Source organism: Trichomycterus rosablanca, chromosome 9, assembly GCF_030014385.1.
Source record: "Trichomycterus rosablanca isolate fTriRos1 chromosome 9, fTriRos1.hap1, whole genome shotgun sequence".
Classification (NCBI taxonomy): Eukaryota; Metazoa; Chordata; class Actinopteri; order Siluriformes; family Trichomycteridae; genus Trichomycterus; species Trichomycterus rosablanca.
In genome coordinates, this window is record NC_085996.1 from 10,485,991 (window position 1) to 10,508,076 (window position 22,086).

Genomic DNA, 22,086 nt, shown 5'->3' on the forward strand with positions numbered 1-22,086 from the left:
AAGAAACGTGAGAGATTGGCATTACAGTCTTGTTAAAGTCTTGAATGAAATTCTTTCTTTGCATATCCCAGCTTATTTTGGAAGCTGGGGTCGGAGCGCAGGGTCAGCCATCGTACAGCGCCCCTGGAGCAGACAGGGTTAAGGGCCTTGCTATGCAACCACTGTTGGGTCCTTGAGCAAGGCCCTTAACAACCCTGTCTGCTCCAGGGGCGCTGTACGATGGCTGACCCTGCGCTCCGACCACAGCTTCCAAAACAAGCTGGGATATGCGAAGAAAGAATTTCATTGTACTGTACATCTGTATATGTATATATGACAAATAAAGTATATAAAAAAAAAAAAATAAATAAATAAAAAAAAAAGTCTTGTTATAACAACAGTGGTGCTATTGACTCAATTCCTCTGCCTATGGAGAGTTGATTAAAAAAAAAATCACTAATATATTAAGAACAGCACCAAGGAAATTTAACCAAGAGAAAACAATTATGCTGGACTTTTTTGTAGATTAGTCTATTTTCCCCAGTATTTTTAAAGTTGGCTTGTTATCTGAAGAATTTTGAGGGGGAATAATAGAGTAGAAATGAAACAGCCATCATTAGTAGCGTTTGTCTCTTTCTGGGGCTGCTTAAAACTTTAGTATAGTATTCACTTTTGGTAAAATGGTGCTGTTCAGAGCTGATGCAGTAGGATTAAATGAAAGTCTAATCCTACTCCAAATGCTAAGTGTATATATCATTTTTTTATCTACAGCTGCCTGTGGTTGCACATTTCTCTTTTCATGCTCTGACAGTCTAACGTCACGCCGTATTTTCACTCAGCCTAATACAGCTCTAGACAAATAAACAGAACAAATGAAATGATCCAGCAGGAAAATGGACATAAATTCAGAACATTAAGTTTACAATGCTGGCAGTATAGAAAGCCAAGCAGTCCACAATCTAACTGTCAAAACTTTGTAATGCAAACCTGTCTGTACTTTTAAGCATAAATCCGAGTTTATTTGCAAAAAATCTGCTGCTGGGATGAAGAGAATCTATTGCATTAATGATCTATTGCAATTTTTGTTTTGTTAGCCGTGAAGCGGTTAATGAAGGAAGCAGCCGAGCTTCGAGATCCAACTGAGCACTATCATGCCCAGCCTCTCGAGGTAAGCCAATGTGTTACGCTCAATTAAATAACAAAATAGTTTCACAACGCTGAATGTTCAGACAAGGGATGACAGTAATTAACCAATAATGACTTAATCAGTGTTGCTGGTTTGAAAAGGTTACTTCCCTGCTGTGTGATTAGCCTCAACAGAACTAGCTCTGTACTAGTATTTATGTCTATACACTGTACATGGATGAAATTACTGCAACATAACAGCCTACACTCTTCTGGGAAGGCTTTTCACAAGATTGTGTACTGTGTTTTGGGTAATTTCTGCCTATTCAGTCAAAAGCAGCACTTGTGAGGTCAAGCACTGATGCTGGCTGAGAAGACCTGGCTTGCAATTAATATTCAGTTCATTCCAAAGGTGCTCCATGAGGTTGAGGTCAGAGTTCTGTGTAGGCACCGGAGTCATTATGGCTCTGTATTTGTACACAGAGATATGGTCATGCTGAATCAGGAAAGAACTTTCTCAGACTCCTCCGACTTTCTTAAAAATCTTTTCATTGGAATGCCTGGTATACAAGATTTTATTAGTACAGATGTGGTATACACCAAGAGAAAGATACAGGCTTGAATACTTGCCAATGGCCTTGTTTTGCTGCCATTGTTTGGGTCCATAAAAAATGGACACTGCAAATCAATACAAAGTTAATTTGACTAATTAGACAGATAAAACATTTAGTCCCTGCGATAACAATGCCTCTATCTACAGGACATGAAGGCAACACTGAATGGTTTGTTGGGTTTGATAATACAGTTGATGACAATACAACAACCCACTTAAACAACCAGCCTAAAATTTTGAACTGTTATCTCAGTGTTTTCCACCAACCTTATCAAACATTAATCTAGGGAATCTAGAACAGCATTTAATTTCCTCAGTACAGTTCCAAATTCTTTTTATTTTTGCTGTTTAACCTCTTAGCCGTTCTGCATTCATGTGCTGTCTTTAGGATAACCTCTTTGAGTGGCACTTTTCTGTACGAGGACCTCCAGATTCAGACTTTGATGGTGGGATTTACCATGGTCGCATTGTTCTTCCTCCTGAGTACCCCATGAAGCCCCCAAGCATCATCCTTCTCACCGTAAGTTAATTTTCTCATTCTCTTTTATTCAGTTTTTTTTCTTCCCATTGTAGGGTTAATTTGTAGGTGCACTCTGTGTTGGTTCCAATCCTGAAAAAAATAAGAAGGGTTGCATCAGGGAGGCTATGAAAACTGAAAAAATTAGAACAATTAAAAGAACAATAACAGTTTACAAAAAAACAATTTAAAAGTAATGTTTTAAATGTGTAAAACTATTCATTTCATACAACACATTCTTACATACTCACTTAATGATAGGGTTAGGAGTTTCCCTCTATTAGCATGATTGTTTAGTTGCAAAACTTAAACACACACACCAAACTGTTCTACATTTCTGGGGGGGAAAAGCTATAATGTAGATTTTGCGAAATTTTGCCTTTTGTTTTTACTATCCTTTCTGTGTGGAGTTTGCATGTTCTCCTCGTGTCTGCATGGGTTTCCTTTGGGAGCTTCGGTTTCCTCCCACAGTCCAAAGACATGTAAGTGAGGAGAATTGGAGATACAAAATTGTCCATGACTTTATTTGACATTGAAAAGACTTAAACTGATAAATCTTGTGTAACCAGTAACTATCTGTCCTGTCATGAACGTAACAAAGTGTGTAAAACATGACGTTAAATCCTAATAAATAAATAAATAAATATTCTTACTAGCTTTTGTCTTTTTGGGTGATGACAAGGCTGAATGTTAATATTAGCAACCTACCAGTATGGTTAGGTAACATCTTGATATAGAGAAGGCAGTTTCATAAATCTTCCACACACTCATTTTCAAGTAATAACTTTGTGTTGCAGCACCGTCTCATCCCTCACACTCTATTCTTTTGCTCTGGGGCAATAGACAGAATAAGAGGGAGAAGAATGGCTGCGATCAAAGCGGCAGACTGACAGCCTGACACCGCGCTGGATGTAGAGCGGCTCTTTACGTTGCCAAGTTTTTACACTCTGCTGAGATACCGTCGGAGATTGTTAGTGTTTGTTTATGGGATTGTAGAGAAGGCTGTAATAATGGAATATGTAACGAGACATATAAATATGACAAATTGAAATATAGTAATGCATTTTTTATAGCTGGGTACATTTTGGAAACATACTCAGAAAGGCTGTTTTCTGTTGTTCTGTTTTTTCCTCTTTATGTTTTGTTCTCTTATTGATCCTCAGAGATTCTCCCACTTTCATTCTCTTTCTTTAAGTGGTTATCATATTTTAATTACTTCTAAAATCCTTTGGTTTCAGCCAAACGGGAGGTTTGAGGTCGGAAAAAAGATCTGCCTGAGCATATCTGGGCATCACCCTGAGACCTGGCAACCTTCCTGGAGCAGTGAGTACCCCCTCCAGTACTACACATACACATACATGCACACTTCAGTAAACACAGCACAAGCCCTCAACACCCTACAGAGGGATTAAAAGGTTCATTTGAATTCAAATGAAGTCATTAAGCCAACCTCCTTGTGGCACTGGAGTCTTTCAGATTGTTCTATCAGTGTGTTCGCTCCTCGCTCGTAATTAAAAAGTAAAGAAAACCATTTTCTGGATTAACCTGTTTTTGTCCAAAGTCATGAGAGTAAAGCTACATTTTATTATTCTTTTTTAGCCCTGATTAATTCATTCATTAAGTAACATAACCAGCTGTAAATGGAGCTTTATGGTGGCACAGTGGCTTTGTGGGTAGCACTGTTGCCTCACAGCAAGAAGGTCCTGGGTTCGATTCCCAGGTGGAGCGGTCAGGGGTCTTTCTGTGTGGAGTTTGTATGTTTTCCCCGTGTCTGTGTGGCTTCCCACAGGTGAACTGAAGATACAGAATTGTCCATGACTGTGTTCAATATTGAACTTGTGAACTGATGAATCTTGTGTAACCAGTAACTACCGTTTCTGTCATTAATGTAACCAACGTGTGTAAAACATGACATTAAAATCCTAATAAATAAATTACCAAAAGGAGCTTTAGGGAATTTACCCCGAAATGCTTACATACACTATATGACCAAATGTATGTATACATTCCTCCCAAGTATACACCTTAATTGTTTAAGCCACTGCTGTTGCTAATGTATAGAATTATATTAAATAAATGTTACGCTTCAAGCCTTGTGGCAACAGGCCTTTTTCTGTTTTAGCATGACTGTGACCTTGAGCAGAGCTACTTCCGAGCCCTGAGCTCCCTATTTAAACACTCTTTGGTTGGATTTTACACTCAGTTTAAGGTTTCTGCCCTTAATGTGTATTGTCTTAGATAATAGTATAGTCTGTGTATGTATAGTCTTAGGTATCAGTGTCGACTGTAATTCAACTGGCTGCATCTCCACTGAGCTTTATAAATGTGCTCACGAGTTAGCACTAGCACAGTGCTTCAGCCTTCTAAGCTGTTCTCTCACTCACTATATCACGCCCCTCTGTTGATACTACACCCCTCTTAGTTGATACAACGACCCCATGCCAGATCAAGGACAAAAGACTAAAACCCAAAATGTAAGATTTAAAAACCGAAGTTAAAAAAAGTATAAGACCTGAAATATGTAAATATTCAGATGAATTTCAAAAACAAATTAATATTATATTTGAAAAATAATTAAAAACAAGTGTGAGAATTTTTTATTAGTTTAAAGTGAAAGCTCAAGACCTGAACTTTTTTTTCTAAGTTGACGAAATTCTTGTTCTGGATTTGGCTCCAGATGGGCAGGCCATAGTAGGCACTGCTAAGTTGCTGCTGTTGGGCCCTTGAGCAAGGCCCTTAACCCTCAATTGCTCATACTGTATACTGTAACTGTAATGTAAGTCGCTTTGGATAAAAGCATCTGCTAAATGTTGAAAATGTAATTTATCTGGCTTGATGATAACATTCAAAAATAGAATCTTATTGAAATTATCTTTTCTGCAACATTGTTCTGATTTTAAAACACGCCATCATAAGAATTAGGAACCTTGAACAAAACTTTAATATAGCAAGTAAAAATATTACTATATATAACAGGACACTTAAATTAAAGTTTGCTCACCTGGGGTGCAAAGTTCATAGCTGTGTTATTAAAACTGCCATTAGCCAAGTTAGACAGCTTTATACCTCGGGACAGTTTTTACAACACAGCTGAGCAGTAAGTTCAGCATTATCACTGTTCATTCCTGCTGAATTGTTTATTACTGTCAGGGAGGACGCTTTTAGTCATGGCTACTCTGAGGTGCTGTTAGTTTTCCCTCATCTAACACCCATCAGCAGGTGGGTTTTAAGTGGGTGTGTTTGATAGGGAAGATCAGTCATTTTTGTTTCACTGCTGGTGGAGTCCACACTGGGTTACCTTACACACTGTTTACTCTAATTATTGTATATTGTCTATTTTGTGTAAAGTGATGCAAACTCAGATTTCCTGCCTGCTTATCAGATTTGTGCTTGGTCAGATTGAGTCAAGAATGGCTTAACAAAAGGCATTTTACTTCAGAGATAGTAGAACTTTGTAATTTGCCAAATGTAGAGAACAGGAATGCTATAGCGCATGTAAAACATTATAGAATTTAGTTAAAAACATGCAAGGTGTCTCTAAACTATTAGGCAAAGTATTACCTTTTAATCCCTTTGCTTTCTCTGTAAGGCCAATCCTTTTCTTGGTTACCAAGATGCACCTCACTAATAAGGAAGTTGAACTGAAATTAGGCCTTAATCTTGTATAGACCATAGCTGCTTAGTGTGTGGTTTTCCTGTACAGCTGCTTTGGAGTATTATCTACTCTTTCGGCTGTAGCCACAGCGGGTTGTTCTTGTCTGCATACACCAGATGCCTTTCCTGACACAGACCTCCTTATTTTTTTTTATCTGAGCTTGGGACCAGCACTGACCTCCAAATGACTAGGTTGTTCAGCCACCACAACTCTTGACTAAACTTAGCCTATCATGTCTGTGTAAATGCCCGGCTGGACGATATCACAGCTGAGAATTTAACCCCACGATCTCTGCGGGCATTAAATTAAACTACTGAAAATTATGCTATAATGATTAACAAAATTTAATTTTACGAGGAATCTTCCAGAAGTTTCCGCACTTCTTTTATTTTGGTTGGAAACGGTGATGGTGGGAGGAGAAGGAGTAGTAATTTGAGAGAGCTTATAGTCCGTATTTAGCGCCATCTGATTTCCACCTTTTTGGACACACAAAGAAGCTTTAAGGGAAAGAAGATTTTCATGTGATGATGATGTGAAAGCAGCGGTGCATCAGTGGCTCAACCAAAACCAATTTTTTGGTGATGGCATTAAAACATTGGACGCTCGGAAAAATGCATCGGAGGGTGACTGTAGAAAAGTGATGTAATTTGTTTTTGAAATTCTTAATAAATAGAGTTTAAAAAATTGTGGAAACTTTTTGAAGAACCCTCATATTATTTTTCTTTTTGTGAACTTTACTTAATTCGTGACTTCACTGTCATTTACTTGCCTGTGGTTATTTCCTTAGATATGGGCCTGCTGCATCATGATATTTTACACCTAAAATGGTCCCTAGTTGCCAAAGTTGTTAGAATTGCTAGCCTAAGGCATCCAGGGCTTTAGCTAACCTGTGCCGCATCAGTGTCAGCACTAAAGGTGTTCTTGCTCATTATATCATGGCGTGATCTTTAAAATCCCATTTCAGCTGCAGGAACCCAGCATTACATAGTGTTACATAACAAACGCTCACCGGGTGCTCGGCCTCACACGGTCCACTGTCTTCTGAGAACCATCAGTCGCTTTCGCCATCAGCTAAAACACTGAGAAAGGTTTTACATACTTGTGTCTTGGTACTTACTTTGTTTCTGCCATGTTTGTGTGTGTTTCAGTTCGGACCGCATTAATAGCAATTATAGGGTTCATGCCGACTAAAGGAGAAGGAGCAATAGGATCATTGGACTACACCCCAGAGGAGAGAAAGACCCTTGCCAAAAAGTAAGATGTTCCAGATTAAAGCTTTGTCGTGTCTGTTTTCCCTTCTTTCTATTTATCTGATTTTCTGAGGCCCTGATTTTCTAATATCTCAAAAAAGCGTACTTATATTTGTATGCTAGGTGTGTGTAGCTGTTTTCAGTGTTGCAAAGGATTTTAACATGCAAAACGGTGAAGAAAATTCAAAACGTGTTTAAAATTATATACAAATATTATAAGCATATGTATAATGAAGCGGAAAGCTTTGTAACTTATTTACTAACAAAACCAGCCAGCAGAACGAGTCAGAAATGACTCCATATTGCACACCTAGTGTGGAAAATGGCCTAGTTTTCATTTAAATGACACTAATCCTACCATAACCATAATTTTCTTAAAGTGTGAAGTGCTTATTAGAGCAATGCAGCATGAAGAATAAAGCAAATTGTTGGAGGTTATAAGGTGTCTCATTGCAGCGCTGAGTCCATAATAGGTGAAGTATCTTATGATCTCTTCCCTCATCTAATCATCTCTCTTTCTGTAATATGCAAATCCTGCCAGTGCCAACTCAACACGCATTTTCAACCCCAACGTCAGATTCTGCTGATTTTTATTAAATACTTTTGTTCCCAAAAACTTGAAGAAGCTCCTTCGCCTCAATTGCTACTTATAGTCAAAGCAATAGCAACCCTATGTCTCAATCTAGCCATTTAAAATTCCTGATTGTGAATCCGCTGCCGCCTGCGCAACACCAGATCTAATCAAGGGGAGCCGGATCATCACACATGCCCTCTGACACTTGTCTAATCTGCTTCCGCTTATTATCATCTGCCAGTGTTTGGTTCCCACATGGAGCTGTATCGTCTACGGAAAACCACGCTAGGCTCCATGTGACGACCCCAATCGCACCATCAGTACTGCTCCCACACTGTCCGAGAGGGCTGAAACTATCACGCGACCCCCTCCGACAAATACTCAGTTGCGGGCTGCGCCTTTCCATCTGCTCGCAATGGAGTCTTGGAAAAAGCTGCATTACGTTTAGTGAGACAAGCTAGGATCACCAGACTATATAATGCTAGTGCTGGCATCTTGATATCCAGACAACAGAGGCTGCAATTGTACCGCAGCATCGGTGTGTGCCTGCCCAGCCAGTCAATACCACAGCTGAGATTCATGCTCAGATCTCAGCTGTGATTGGCTACAGCATTGGACTGCTGCACCACCAGAGCACACCTCATCTGTTTTAAAATAGCTTGAATCAGTGTTATCAGCCAGGTTCAGTAAACACAGTTAAAGAGAAAACCCTGAAAGATGAAAAACGTTTTTAGGTGGTTTGGGGGGTAGCACTGTCGTCTCACAGCAAGAAGGTCCTGGGTTTGATCCCCAGGTGGGCCGGTCCAGGTCCTGCGTGGAGTTTAAATGTTCTCCGTGTCTGAATGGGTTTCATCCGGGAGCTCCAGTTTCCTCCCACAGTCCAAAAACATGCAAGTGAGGTGAATTGAAGATACAAAATTGGAAATATACTAACCCTACATTTAGGTTGTGATATTAGTACATGCTTTTATTGCATCTTGTTTGGATTAATGTCACTGATCTTTTTGTGATATTGCTTCACTTTTTAGGTTAAAAAAAATTTCCCTCCTGTTTATTGTCCTGGTCTTGGAGGAACATTGTTTCATTTCAATATGTACTTGTTTATAGCTGAGATTACAGTAAAACCTCTTGAATCTGAACATGTTGTGGGCTGACTGCTTTTTAAAAAAAGACTTGCTTTGCTCAAAGTACTGCAGCTCACACGCTTGCAAAAAAAGAAAGCAAGGTCATATTAACCCAGTCGTATTCAGTTCACATTGGCTGCCCATTAAGGTCTAAATCGACTACAAAGTCCCGTTAAGATGTTTAAAGCCTTTTTCTGAAGTCTGTCCCATCCCAAACAGTATGTTCTGTCGAGGCCACCCTTTCTTAATCTCTCAATTATTTGCAGCTCAGCCAATAGATGTTTTCATGTCTCCTTCAAGCTATTTTAAATTAGTCAATAACTCTTTAATATTATACATTAAAAGTGTTATATGTAATTGTCTGCTCATACAATATCAATTGGTCGGCTTGCACAGCATCAGTTTCCATCATATTTTTAATTGGGATGAAATTGTGTAAAAGCATGGATTTTTATCACTGACTTTATCAGAGATATACAATATAAATTCTCTTTGTTCTTACACTTGGGGCAAGCAGATCAAAGTTTCTCTTTTATGGACACACATAGCTCAGTGGAATGTTGTGCAAATGTCATACATAATTAAAGCAATAGTTCAGTCAGCAATAAGGCACACTATTTTCCCTTTACCTAAAATGTCAGCCGACCCATGTTGGGTGAAAATTGCTGTTGTAGATTTTCCACTGAAGCAAGGATGAACGTCATATTACATTGCAAAAGGTATACGCATACCCCCTCTCATTAGTTGATCCGGCAATTTAGGCTACAAGCATTATTAATAGATATGACTTATATCTATATAGACAGATGTATAACGTCAGGCACACAATTTTGTCATCTCCAAGAGCACAAACATTGGTGTGGGCACATGGGTGGCATAATGGTTTATTAAAGTAGGCGGCCGGCACAGTGGCTCACTGGGTACAAAATTGTCCATGATTGTGTTTGATATGTAAAGACTTGAACTGATGAGTCTTGTGTAACCATTAGCCATCTGTTCTGTCTTGAATGTAACCAAAGTGTGTAAAACATGATCCTAATAAATAAATAAATTAAGCTAGCCCAACATCTGGGTTTAAATCTACCAGCCCACCAGACTACCATGTCTACACTGACATGCAATGAATTGCTGCTTATTTAAAGGTTATTCCTGCATTGCAACCAGTGTTTCTGGGTGGAACCAGACCCACCACAACCAGTGACTCCTACTTATGACCAGCACAAGCAGTATTCATGACCTGTTGTTCAGTTTGGATGTGATGGATGCTGATTCCAGTTTAAAGCCTGCATTAACCTAGTCCTGTAAAAACTGTGATGTCAAAGACTTGACAGACTTTTACAGGCTGAGGATTGACCTCAAAAGTTGTGGGCTAGCACGGTAGACCACTGCACCACCTGAGTGCCCTATTCAAAATATTTCAAATGAATTGGAATGACGACTGTAGGTCAAATCTTATTGCACGACATCAAAATGTTTTTAGCTGTCAACTGGCCACCACCTTTTGCCATAAATATGATAACTCAGCAGCTTGAAGCACTATGACGTGAGTGTACAAGTTTGCTATTTAGTTTGTGTGATGCTTTCAGCTTTCTTTACTTATTAGATATATTAGTCTTTTGATTTAAGTATAAAACTAAAGAACTGAAGTACAGATCAAACATGTCTCAGCTGATGGAAATGAGGCTCCAAAATGATCTTGGGAATCGAGAGCAAACTCTGGTAGGAGAAATTTAGCCCACATCTTGTCCATTCTCACAGAACAGTTTATATGTTTGAAATCTGCCCTGAAACCCTGGAGATTTAAGAAGTCATTACTGAAGAGGCTTTTAAACTGACATGTGTGGGCATGTGGTCTTTAAATTATTTCTGGAAAAAAATCGAATGTAAAACATTTAAGCAAGGATAGAGAACAGACAGATCAGCTATTAACACATAAAGATTAGGGTCTTCAGCAAAAGGCCAACCAATTAACACCTGGAGATTGGATGTGATTGAGTGATTTGAAAAACACCTAGCTGAAATGTACACACACCTTTGACCTGATGGGGCTAATCTGTTCTCATATTGTCACTATTGTAGCTTTCAGATTATATTCATATGTTTCTGGGTACATATGCGGTCACTTAAAGTTCTGAGTTCTAACTAGTTTATCTGTAACTGCAAAAGGAGCAGAGGAGCTTTTTTTCAGGAGCTGCTGGATGTGTGTGTTATCAACACTATTTTTAAACTTAATAAAGCTCTGCACCTTGTGGAGTACGGTGCCAGATGATTTAAAGTTTTGTGTGATTTAAAGTTCTCAAATTTCACAGCTATCTCCATTAAAACTTTTTTGGCTGCTCTTGTACTAGGCGTCTTTTTGGTCCAAATACTTAATTTAGCACAGTTTTTTCACTGCCATTCCTGATACAATACTCCTTATTTTTATCCAGGCTTGGGACTGACACTGAGAGTGCACAGATGAGAAAATAAAAATAAAAACAAATCAATAAACCTAAATAATTAAATAATTTCAATGAATAAAAAATGTTTAAATGTTTTCATTTGTAGATGCCATGCTGAAAGTTTAGGAACCCTGATAAAATAATCTTACTAGACTAGACTAGATTGAGCCTTTAAAGATTAAATCCGCCTGGCTGTGGGGGCGGTACGGTGGATCGTTGGCTAGCACTGTAACCTCACAGCAAGAAGGTCATGAGTTCCATTCTCAGGTGGAGCGGTTCGGGTTCTTTCTGTCTGAAGTTTGTTGTTGTCCCTGTGTCTGCGTGGGTTTCCCTTGGTGCTCAGGTTTCCTCCCACAGTCCAAAGACATGCAGTCAGGTTAATTGGAAATACAGTTACATTTACATTTACATTTTCAGCATTTAGCAGACGCTTTTATCCAAAGCGACTTACACAATGAGCAATTGAGGGTTAAGGGCCTTGCTAGTCCAGTACCTTAACCACTGAGCTATCACTGGCCACTGGCCATACAGTTGCCCTAGGTATGAGTGGGTGGGTAAATGTGAGTGTGTTTGCCCTGTGATTGACTGGCATTTTCACCATATGCATCACTTACTTTCCCAGCAAGTACCTAGCATTGACCTTAAGTATTTCCTCTTTGGTGCCAGATATGATCACCTCTGTCTTTTCTTTGAGTTAAAAAAAAGTTTTGATTCTTTCACATATTGATGTGCTTAAAAATGTGTACTTATGTAAATGTGTGTCAGCATAACTATAGATGTCATACTTGTTGACCTACAGAAATAGATTTAATGTAAGAATTTAAGTGTTAAGTAGAATAAGGCACAATTAAGTATGTTTAATATGGCAAAATCGGGGGGTGGGGGGGGGTGGGACAAGTATAGTTTTACTACATTGTACACCGATGAGGCATTACATTATGACCACTTTCCTTATATTGTGTTGGTCCCCCTTTTGCTGCCAAAACAGCCCTGCAACTGCGATGCACTGTGTATTCTGACACCTTTCTATCAGAACCAGCATTAACTTCTTCAGCAATCTGAGCTACAGTAGCTCGTCTGCTGGATCGGACCACACGGGCCAGCCTTCGCTCCCCACGTGCATCAATGAGCCTTGGCCGCCCATGACCCTGTCGCCGGTTTTCCACTGTTCCCGCCTTGGGCCACTTTTGATAGATACTGACCACTGCAGCCAGGGAACACCGCACGAGAGCTGCAGTTTTGGGGATGCTCTGACCCAGTCGTCTAGCCATCACAATCTGGCCATTGTCAAACTCGCTGAAATCCTTATGCTCGCCCTTTTTTCCTGCTTCTAACATCAACTTTGAGGATAAAATGTTCGCTTGCTGCCTAATATATCCCCCCTACTAACAGGTGCCGTGATGAAGAGATAATCAGTGTTATTCACTTCACCTGTCAGTGGTCATAATGTTTTGCCTGTCGGTGTATATGGGGCACTATCGGAACATTATTTGAATTAAAGAATTCCTAATTGGTTGGTGTGTAAACCTTATGAATAAGAGAGTATGGAGACTGGAAAGTGAGAAGAGCATCAGTCCAAGTATGATTAATTCCAAGAGGAAGGCAGAAAGAAGATGGCTTTTTAAGTCCTCCTCTACTGATGACCGATAACGTTCTTTCTGAAGTCAGATCAATAAATTCATTATCTTCTATAACCTGACTTCTTGGTTCATCCTGTCAGCAAGTTGAACCATGTTTATTTGTTTTTCTTCTTTTAAAATTTTATTTTTTATTTTTACTTTCCCTCCCAATGTGATCGTATCCAAATCCCCAGTTGTAGCTTCCTTTACGCTGCAAACCCTCCGCCCTGACTGAGGAGAGCCGCAAACTATCACTCTCCCCTTCCTGCCATGCCACCTGCCAGGGACGTGGCAGCAGAAGTCGCAATTGCAGCAGCAATGAGGAACCCGATCAGTCCCCAAGCTTCCCAGAACACGGTTGTGTAAATCGTGTTAGTGTGGCCCCCTCCACCTGTCGATAGTCCCACTGAGATTTGAGTTTGGTGGGATAGTGCATCAGACAGACAGTTTTTCTGCATATCCCCTATGCAACATTTTTAATACTGAGATCTCGAGAGCTTGTGATCTCAGCAGTGGGGGACTAGCGTGTTAGACCTCTGTGCCACCCGAGCACCCAACACCAGTTGAATTTTGCATTGATACTACTTGTCAAGTGTAGTGGTATATGTGTACCAGTCCTTTGCAGGTGTTATGTAAACTTCTGACAATTACACATTGAGTTTAAAAAAGGATAAGCTTGATGTGAGGAAGATAAAACCTGCTGTATATTTAAACAGAATTGAAAGTGGGTGTCCGTACTTTTTAATCATTGTATTAAGCTTGGCTCAGCTGGAAAACTTAATGTACCAATAAAGTGCTTTTGTTAAGTTTTTTGTTGATACATAACGATGCCCTGAGTGTGTTACAGTTTTTTTTTTTTATTGGTTGTTTGCAGTTCCTCTATTTTCTCCTCTTCAGTATGTCCAAATAACAAAAGCATATAAAATCCCCAAATCCTCATTCTTTTTCCTTAAGTCAGACATTACATTAATAATGTAATGGCACTTGTATTTCTTTCAGGTCTCAAGACTTCTGCTGTGAGATGTGTGGTTGCTCCATGCATACGGCCTTGCTGCCGCTGTTACCCAACAGCGAACGCCAACCTGCCGACCCTCAAGCTCAGCAACTAGCAATGCAGATTAGCTTTAAAGTACGTTAACTTGAACCCACACATCGCTGTTTCTCATGCATACACCCACACTCACAGTTTAACATTATGAACTGATAGAAAAATATATGAGATGTACTTATAGTGACCATTGTTTTCAAATCAGACTTAAATCAGACACAGTGAATCAGCTCCATGTCATAACAGTGTGGTGTTTATCCTGGATTAAGCATTTCTTTTTAACAACAATTTAGGGTGCTTGCTAAATTGCTATATTGCAGTTCTTGCTGGGCATATTATTTTCTGTGTGAGAAATGCCTGAAATCTGAAAGTCTTGTAATTTTCATGGGTGTTATTTCCTGTCAATTCCCTGTACTAATGCAAACCAAGCTGAGATTGATGACATGATGAATTAAATTGTGCATGTTTAAAAAAGCTTAAAGATAGATGAATTACATATAAGATTGAGAAAGAAACCTTGTTACTGAGAAATGTACGTAGTTAAACTAATGAGGCTTGCACTTGTCGAACAGGCTGGTACTGCCCTTGATCATAATTGGTTTAAATGAGCAATCATTGAGTATAGCAAATAGAATGTTTCATTAGATGATAAAATACTTACACTGATTAGCCATAACATTAAAACCACCTCCTTGTTTCTACATTCACTGTCCATTTTATCAGCTCCACTTACTATATAGAAGCACTTTGTAGTTCTACAATTATTGAGTGTTTTCCATCTGTTTCTCTACAAGCTTGGTTAGCCTTCTTTCATGCTGTTCTTCAATGGTCAGGACTCTGCCAGGACCACTACAGAGCAGGTATTATTTAGGTGGTGGATCATTCTCAGCACTGCAGTGACACTGACTTGGTGGTGGTGTGTTAGTGTGTGTTATGCTGGTATGAGTGGATCAGACACAGCAGCACTGATGGAGTTTTTAAACACCTCACTGTCACTGCTGGACTGAGAATAGTCCACCAACCAAAAATATCCAGCCAACAGTGCCCCATGGGCAGCATCCTGACCGTGTTTGACATTAAAAGACTTGATCTGATGAATCTTGTGTAACGAGTAACTACCTGTTCTGTCATGAATGTAACCAAAGTGTGTAAAACATGATGGTAAAATCTTAATAAACAAAAAAAGATTGAACTTAATGTTTCAAATAAAAGAAAAGTTCCCAGAAGCAGTGAATGTCACTAACTCTAAAGTTTTATATCTACTGTATATCTACTTAAAAGTATTATATCTATAAAACAGTTGAATAACTGTTTACACTCAAAGCCAAGATAAGCTGAGAGAAATCCTGGGGGTGCAATATCAAATTTTACTACTTTAAAATAAGTGTTTGTTTTTGCACAGGCTGAGTCCAGCACCTCATCCTCATCCAGTCGGAGTAAAGTGGATACAAGTGACAGCAAAACTACACAACAAGAGGCGAGCTCCAGCTCAGAGAGGCAGGACAGTGAGAGCACAGCTCAAGCTGAACAGGTGGGAGAACACACACACACATACACATACACATACAGTTACACACACACAAAAATACAGGCAGAGACACACAGAAAATTATACACACACGGAGACAAATGCAGAGCAACGCAAGGACAGACACAAAGATACACACAGTCAGACACATGGAGACAGATGGAGACAGATACTTGCTTATATGCACACAAACTAGCACTTCATGAAAGGTCTTGCCAAACACAGGCTACTTAACATACTGCTTTTGTTGTTATAAATTCCTACGCAGCCTTCAGGCTCATTGCACATGCTTTTATCATGTACTCCTTAATACACACACTCGGTCCACACACACACACACAAACAGCCGGAGCTCTCATCCATCATGCACTGACCTCCTGGCTGTACTTTCCTCCACTTTGTATCGCTGTTTGCCTGCAGCTTTCCCAGCATTGCTCTGTCTCAGGATTAGCCATACCTCCTCAGTGCAGAGGAAGATGCTCATTTTGGTGCTGCATGATTACACACACCCGCTCTTTCTTGCCCTGCAGTTTCACAGAGCCATTATATCAAAAGATCTGCCTGAGAGTGCCAATGTGGCACGCAGCTGGAGGTCTGAAAGGGGGGAAAAATGCAGCATGTCCATGATTCTAGCTGTTTCTCATAGTGCTTTATGTAACACATCCTGGCTGTCCAGTCGTGGCTAATGGACACAGCACATTTTAGAGCAAGTGACAGAGCATAATGTTTGTAAACAGTTTTTTTTTTTCACAGGACACTAATGATTTCACAATACAATTATAACCACAGACTTAAATAAAAGAAAATACTATTAAAAATCATATTTTCTAAAGTCTGAAAAATACAAAGCAATGTGCAAATTATAATGGAATAGATAAATGTCCAATAAATTAGAGAAAAAAATATTTTTTAGTTAATTATTTAAAAAAAGAATTATATAAAATAATAGTTTTAATTTGCAAATTTCTGCCCAATGTTATAAAATGTTATTGTGAGTGTCTGAGTGTAAACATAATGTATTGTAAATTATTTTCAACCCTTCCAGTGCTTAAACACAATATGAAAAGTATTGGGACACCCCTTATAATTATAAAATGCATGTGTTTCAGCCACAACAATTACTAATGTGTAATAAATCAATAATACACAGTCGAGGTACATTATTATGACCACCAGCTAATATCCAGAGTAACCATCATGTGCAGCATGGACAGCAGCTAGATGGGCTAGGAGTGACTCAGTGCATCCCACAGCTGCTGGAGGGTGTGTGGGGGAGGATCCATAGAGCCAACACGACGATCAAGGTGGTCCCACAGATGCTCAATTGGGTTCAAGTCTGGGAATTAGGGGGCCAGGGTAGAACCTGGAAGTCTTGGTCATGCTCCTCCAATCAATGTCAGACATTTCTAGCCGTGTGACATCCCATCCACCCCAGAGAAGACAGTTTTACCCATGGTACTTTCACGCATAACAGCAATGAGAGATATGTGTGCAGACAGCCTATCGCACACCTTATATACCCACCAAGCCAGCTCATGAAACATAAGTTCTTTCATGAGCTACGCATTGCCACCATCTAAAGTAGGACGTGGTCATAATAATGTGACTCGACTGTGTATAAAGGGAAGTATATGCTGCCAACTTATTCTCTATTCCTGTTTTTAATGGGCACAAATTTAAAAAAAGGTCTTGTAAGAAGCATTCTCAGAGAAGTGGATATTGCTATAGCTGAAAAGGTCACATAGAGGTCACTCTATTTTGGTGCAATTCTAGTAACTTTTTATTTTTAATTTTTTTATAAAGGTATGCAGGTCTGCATACCTGATTTGGGACAGTTTTTTTTTTCTTTGGACGCCCTTCCTAACACACCCCTCCTTATTTTTATCCAGGCTTGAGACTGACATGGAAAGCACACTGACATTTGAACCCCAGATCTCAGTAGTAATGGCCTAGCATAATGCTAAAGCATTTATGAGGTCAGCCACTAATTTTAGACAAGAAGGCCTGGCTTCATGTCTTTATGGACCTTGCTTTGTGCACAGGGACACAGTCATGTCTTGTTATTACCCCATTTTTCTCAAGAATGATGTATGCTTCACCACTGAGACACTAAAACCTTGACCAATCTTTAGACTTCAAATGAAATGAGTTCAGAACAGTACGCAGGTGGTAATAACTAGCTTAAGTCATCAGCTTTTATGGAAACCTCGAAAAGCTTAAATGACAAACTGGGCTCCGACTGACTGAGAAGATTGTATTTAAGTAAAAAAACAACAACTGTATTATACATTTGATGCAGCTTATTTAAGGTTTAGAGTGTAGCCTCAACAGCTTCAAAAGCAATTAGCATTCAGTGTTTTCATTCTTTTTAAATCATTCTGTATGTGTTTTGAGGGCTTAAATGCAGCCTCATGCTAGGCTGCTTTTTATTGTTTTAAGCACCCAGCCAAGTGTAGGAGAGATGTGTGAATGGGTACAGGATTCTATTTAAGTTCCTGAAGCTGTATTGGAGAGAGAGGAGAGACGTCCTGTTATTAGCTTTCGACAACTAAAGAAATAAAAGGAGAGTAAAAATGAGCTTAGTATATTGCTTGTTTTTCCTCTGGCTTCACAGCTCAAAGTCCCAGGGAACAGATCATAAAATATTAAATATGTATGTGTAACACCAAAGAGGTGTTTTAAACATCCAGAGTTTGAAAGGAAAGTCATTAAAATAAGTGACTTTGCCAAAGGTATTTTTTTATTTCAGAAAACTCTCATATGTGTCTCTTTTTAGTAGGAATTTGCTCCTTGCTACCCTCCAATAAATTAAATTTTTGCCTAGTTACTTTTGTATTAGAGAGTCAGTACCTCATCTGTGCAGCAGCTAGAGACCTCTGCAGATTTTTAGATTTTTTTTTTCCTGTTTCTGTACTGACTTGCTGAGCCCATGGAGATTTAGCAGGCTTGCAACTCCTGAGTAAATTTTCTTACAGTTTTTAAGTTTCTTTATTTGAAAATGATGGGTCCCAGTGTGGTTTGGTGGAGTCCTGGAGACTTGTTTTTCTAACTCTTTTCTGACCAGAGCTGACATTTCAAACTTGTTGGTTTGAAACTCGGCTATGCCATCCGTCTGGGCTGGGCGGCTACATGAACAGCGATGGGCTTGTTGTTCATACAGGGCAGGAAGCCGGATAGGGACCTCATTACTGATACAATTACGACTTCTGCTGGCTGGTTGATGGCGCTTGCACAGAGTCGAGGGATAGTGTGGACAGGGTGTGGCTCTCCGTGCACAAGGCTGATCCACAGTCGGCTACTGCACACGTCTCGGAGGGGGCGTGTGACAGTCTCGCTCACCTCAATCAGAAGTGGGGATCAGCATCAGTAGAGAGGGAAGCGTAATGCAATCGGTTAATTGGATACGACTAGATTGGGAGGAAAATTGGGAAAAAATGCAATGGTGACTGCTTAACTTTAATGGTGAGGATCAAGCCTGGCTTGGTTCAATGAGCTAAATTAGCTCACCAATTAAATTTGAAATATTTAATATTTTTTACAAGGCTGATATCTGTTGGATAACAGTTGTCTTGATGAAAATACATTTTTACAATGGGACAGTTTTAATTTAAGTATTTTTTTGTTTTCTGATCTGAAATCATTCAAAATGACATTTTCTGTTGGTCTCTTTCCTTTCTTTATCTCCCCGCAGGCTGAGCCAGCCTCTGATTCTACTTCAGTCCCCGCGGCTCCCAGCACTCGATCTCTGAGCCCCCGACAGCGCCGAGCTCAGAACAGAAACCTGAATCAGCCTCAGCACCGGCCTACATTCCCAGCGTTCGCTGCACCTGCTGCCCAGCAGGAAGAAGGCCACACCGGCTCAGCTGTGCTCATCGTACTGCTCACGCTGGCTCTCGCCGCCCTCGTCTTCCGCAGGATTTACCTGGCCCAAGATTACAAGTTTGATTACGAGCTCTGACCATTAGGACTCATTTTAATATTAAACTTCCACCAGAACCAAGCTGCCATCGTTACCATCATCTAGTTGCCATGAATTCTACGGTGATACCTGACGGTGTCCACCTGAGGAAGAAAGCAGCACATTCCAAATCATCACGTCTCTGCTTATTTTAGGAAGAAAATGACTCGCTTGTTGGAAAAACAACCAGCATTGTCATATAGATAAAGCTTTATTTTTAATGAGTGCACTATCTGTCCAGGAAATACTGATATTTTGGATGGAATAGCTGGGGGGGAAATAAACATCAGCTGCTACATTTACTGGACAGATAGTGACACCACAATAGAAGAAAAATGCGAATTTAATACAGGCATGGGTAATTTAGCTACAATTGTAATATCTGTCCAGGAAATACCGTTTACTTAAAATGAGATGTGGTGACCCCAATTTCACTTAAGTACATTGCATAAGTGGAAATATTTTGAAATTAATAGATCATTTAAAATACACAGGTTTAACATTTGTGATGGCATGTCGTAATAATGGCATGTTTTAGCAGCTTAGTATTCATCATACAAAAATTGCTATTGGTTTTCCTATTGTCTTTTCTGTTGACTTTGAAGTCATTCTTTGTTTTCTAATTGTTTCCATTGTTTCCTACGACGGCGTATTAGGGCCACTTAAAAAATTTTTTTTTCCCGATTTCGAGAATAAAGTTGAAATTATTTTGAGAATAAAGTTGTATAAGTTTTGATTTCGAGATTAAAGTCGAAATGATTACAGATTAACGTCGAAATATTATGGCCATAGCAACCTATGGCCATGTGTTAAAATGAGGGATGTTTATGATTTGTTATACTTTCATATCGGTTTCACAAATAAAGAAATCCCCAATCTCCTCCATCAGCACCAGTTTGTTATTAGTATAACGACAATGAAATGGCTTTGCAATAACTGTGTTTATTTAGAAGAACATGTGTTGACAGTGCGCTCGGCATCTGCGTCGTCAGCAGTACTTCAACCGAGGCCCCAGCGCCTTATGGACTCGTACGATAAACTAAAGCCGTATGGCATCGCTATCAATGATTGCATTGACAGGTTTTGTTGTCATGTCATGTGGATGGAAGTGTACAATACAAACAGCCACCCAAAAATAATCGCTGGTTATTGGATAACCATAGTAACACTCATTATAAGCGACCCTCGGCGCTTGCATGCCGATCCAGGTACTGAGACCCGTGCTTCTCTAAACATATATTTCGACATTATTCTCATAATCATTTCGACTTTAATCTCGAAATAATTTCAACTTTAATCTCATCATATTTTGACTTTCTTCTCGAAATCAAAACGTAAAAATATTTTTACAGTGGCCCTACTACGCTGTTGTAGTTTCCTTTGTTTTTCTGGATTTCTTTGTTTTTAATTTCTTTCTATTCTATACTTCTGTTTATGTATTTAAAATATCTTTTTATTCTTTTTTTTTTCTTTCTTGCGATCATTTTCTTTTATTATTTCTTAGTTTTTCATTCTGTTCTTTTCTGTTCTATACTTGTCATTTGATTCTATTCTTTTCTATTCTTTTTCATTACAGTATGTGATAGTCTAGTCTACACTAGTCTGATGAATAACACCAGGTATGTGGTGTAACACAAATTTTATCATTTATATTTATCTTTATTTATCATCTGTTATCTGATGCGTTTTTAATACATTAGGAAATTGGCGTGGGCCACATTTTTAGTGCTTTCATGCTTCTAATGATTTCACATGTAAAACAGCTTAGCAAGGAGCTTAAACATTATGATGTCACTATGCTGAGACCCACAGAAGGGCCGTGTTTTAGTTCGGCTCATCCGTCTAGAAAGAAAAAGTCTAGCGTTCTAATAAGTCACATCTGTTTTTCATTTGTAATCTCCTGTGCTGTTTATGTTCTTAGTTTTGCAGTAATAACAGGCTCCTTCCAAATGTTAATTTACTGGACATATATTAATCCCCATACAGTAAAAACTATTAACATATATTATTACACGCCCAAATAATACAAATGCATTTTATTTTATATTTATTTATCTGAAACCTGTAAAACCAATTACAAAAATGCAGTGGCAATTCCTGTTAAAGCATTAACCTGCAACTGGAAGGTAACTTAACTGTGGTTGTCTAACGGTTAGCGCAAATATTTGTGATTACCTCTTTATATTATCAGTAATCCACAATCACTGTGGTTTTAATCTTTTTATATTGGGGGGTAGGAAAAAAATCATAACAAATTCTGACTGGCCTCCAGTCTGCTGGGTGGGAAACAACGGGTTATCAACACTGTGTAAGGAACTTGGTTGCCCATGGCGACCTTACAGAAAGTGGAGGAGCGAAGTGATCGGGGCGTGGCTCTCCGGACGCGAAGCCGAACTCGCGCGCAAATCCACCGAAGTCTGGGAGAATAAGAAGGGATTGGTGAACTGATCACACTTTCGGAGGGAGTGTGTGTCAGGTGAATATACACCCTCCTTGGATGCCATCGAGGTCCCCAGCAGTGGATTGCCTTAGCTGAATTGGGAGAAAAAGGGGGATAGAAATGCAAAAAAACTACTACTTATTAGTAACTTGCTAGAATGATTAAGAACCAATTTAAAACAATGCTTTATTTTATTAAAAATGCAAGATGATTTA

General features: G+C 39.2%; 1 protein-coding gene across 1 annotated transcript in view; it reads left to right on the top strand.

Moving 5' to 3' along the window:
* The window catches only part of ube2j1 (ubiquitin-conjugating enzyme E2, J1), a 34,830-nt gene extending 14,014 nt beyond the window's left edge, over positions 1-20,816 (top strand). The window contains exons 2-8 of the mRNA XM_063001127.1: positions 1,074-1,147; positions 2,106-2,237; positions 3,473-3,557; positions 7,038-7,143; positions 13,897-14,026; positions 15,348-15,476; positions 19,165-20,816. Of these exons, the coding sequence (XP_062857197.1) occupies positions 1,074-1,147; positions 2,106-2,237; positions 3,473-3,557; positions 7,038-7,143; positions 13,897-14,026; positions 15,348-15,476; positions 19,165-19,431 (923 nt within the window). The 3' untranslated portion in view covers positions 19,432-20,816. The remainder of the gene's footprint in view (positions 1-1,073; positions 1,148-2,105; positions 2,238-3,472; positions 3,558-7,037; positions 7,144-13,896; positions 14,027-15,347; positions 15,477-19,164) is intronic.
* Positions 20,817-22,086: the final 1,270 nt, after the last annotated feature.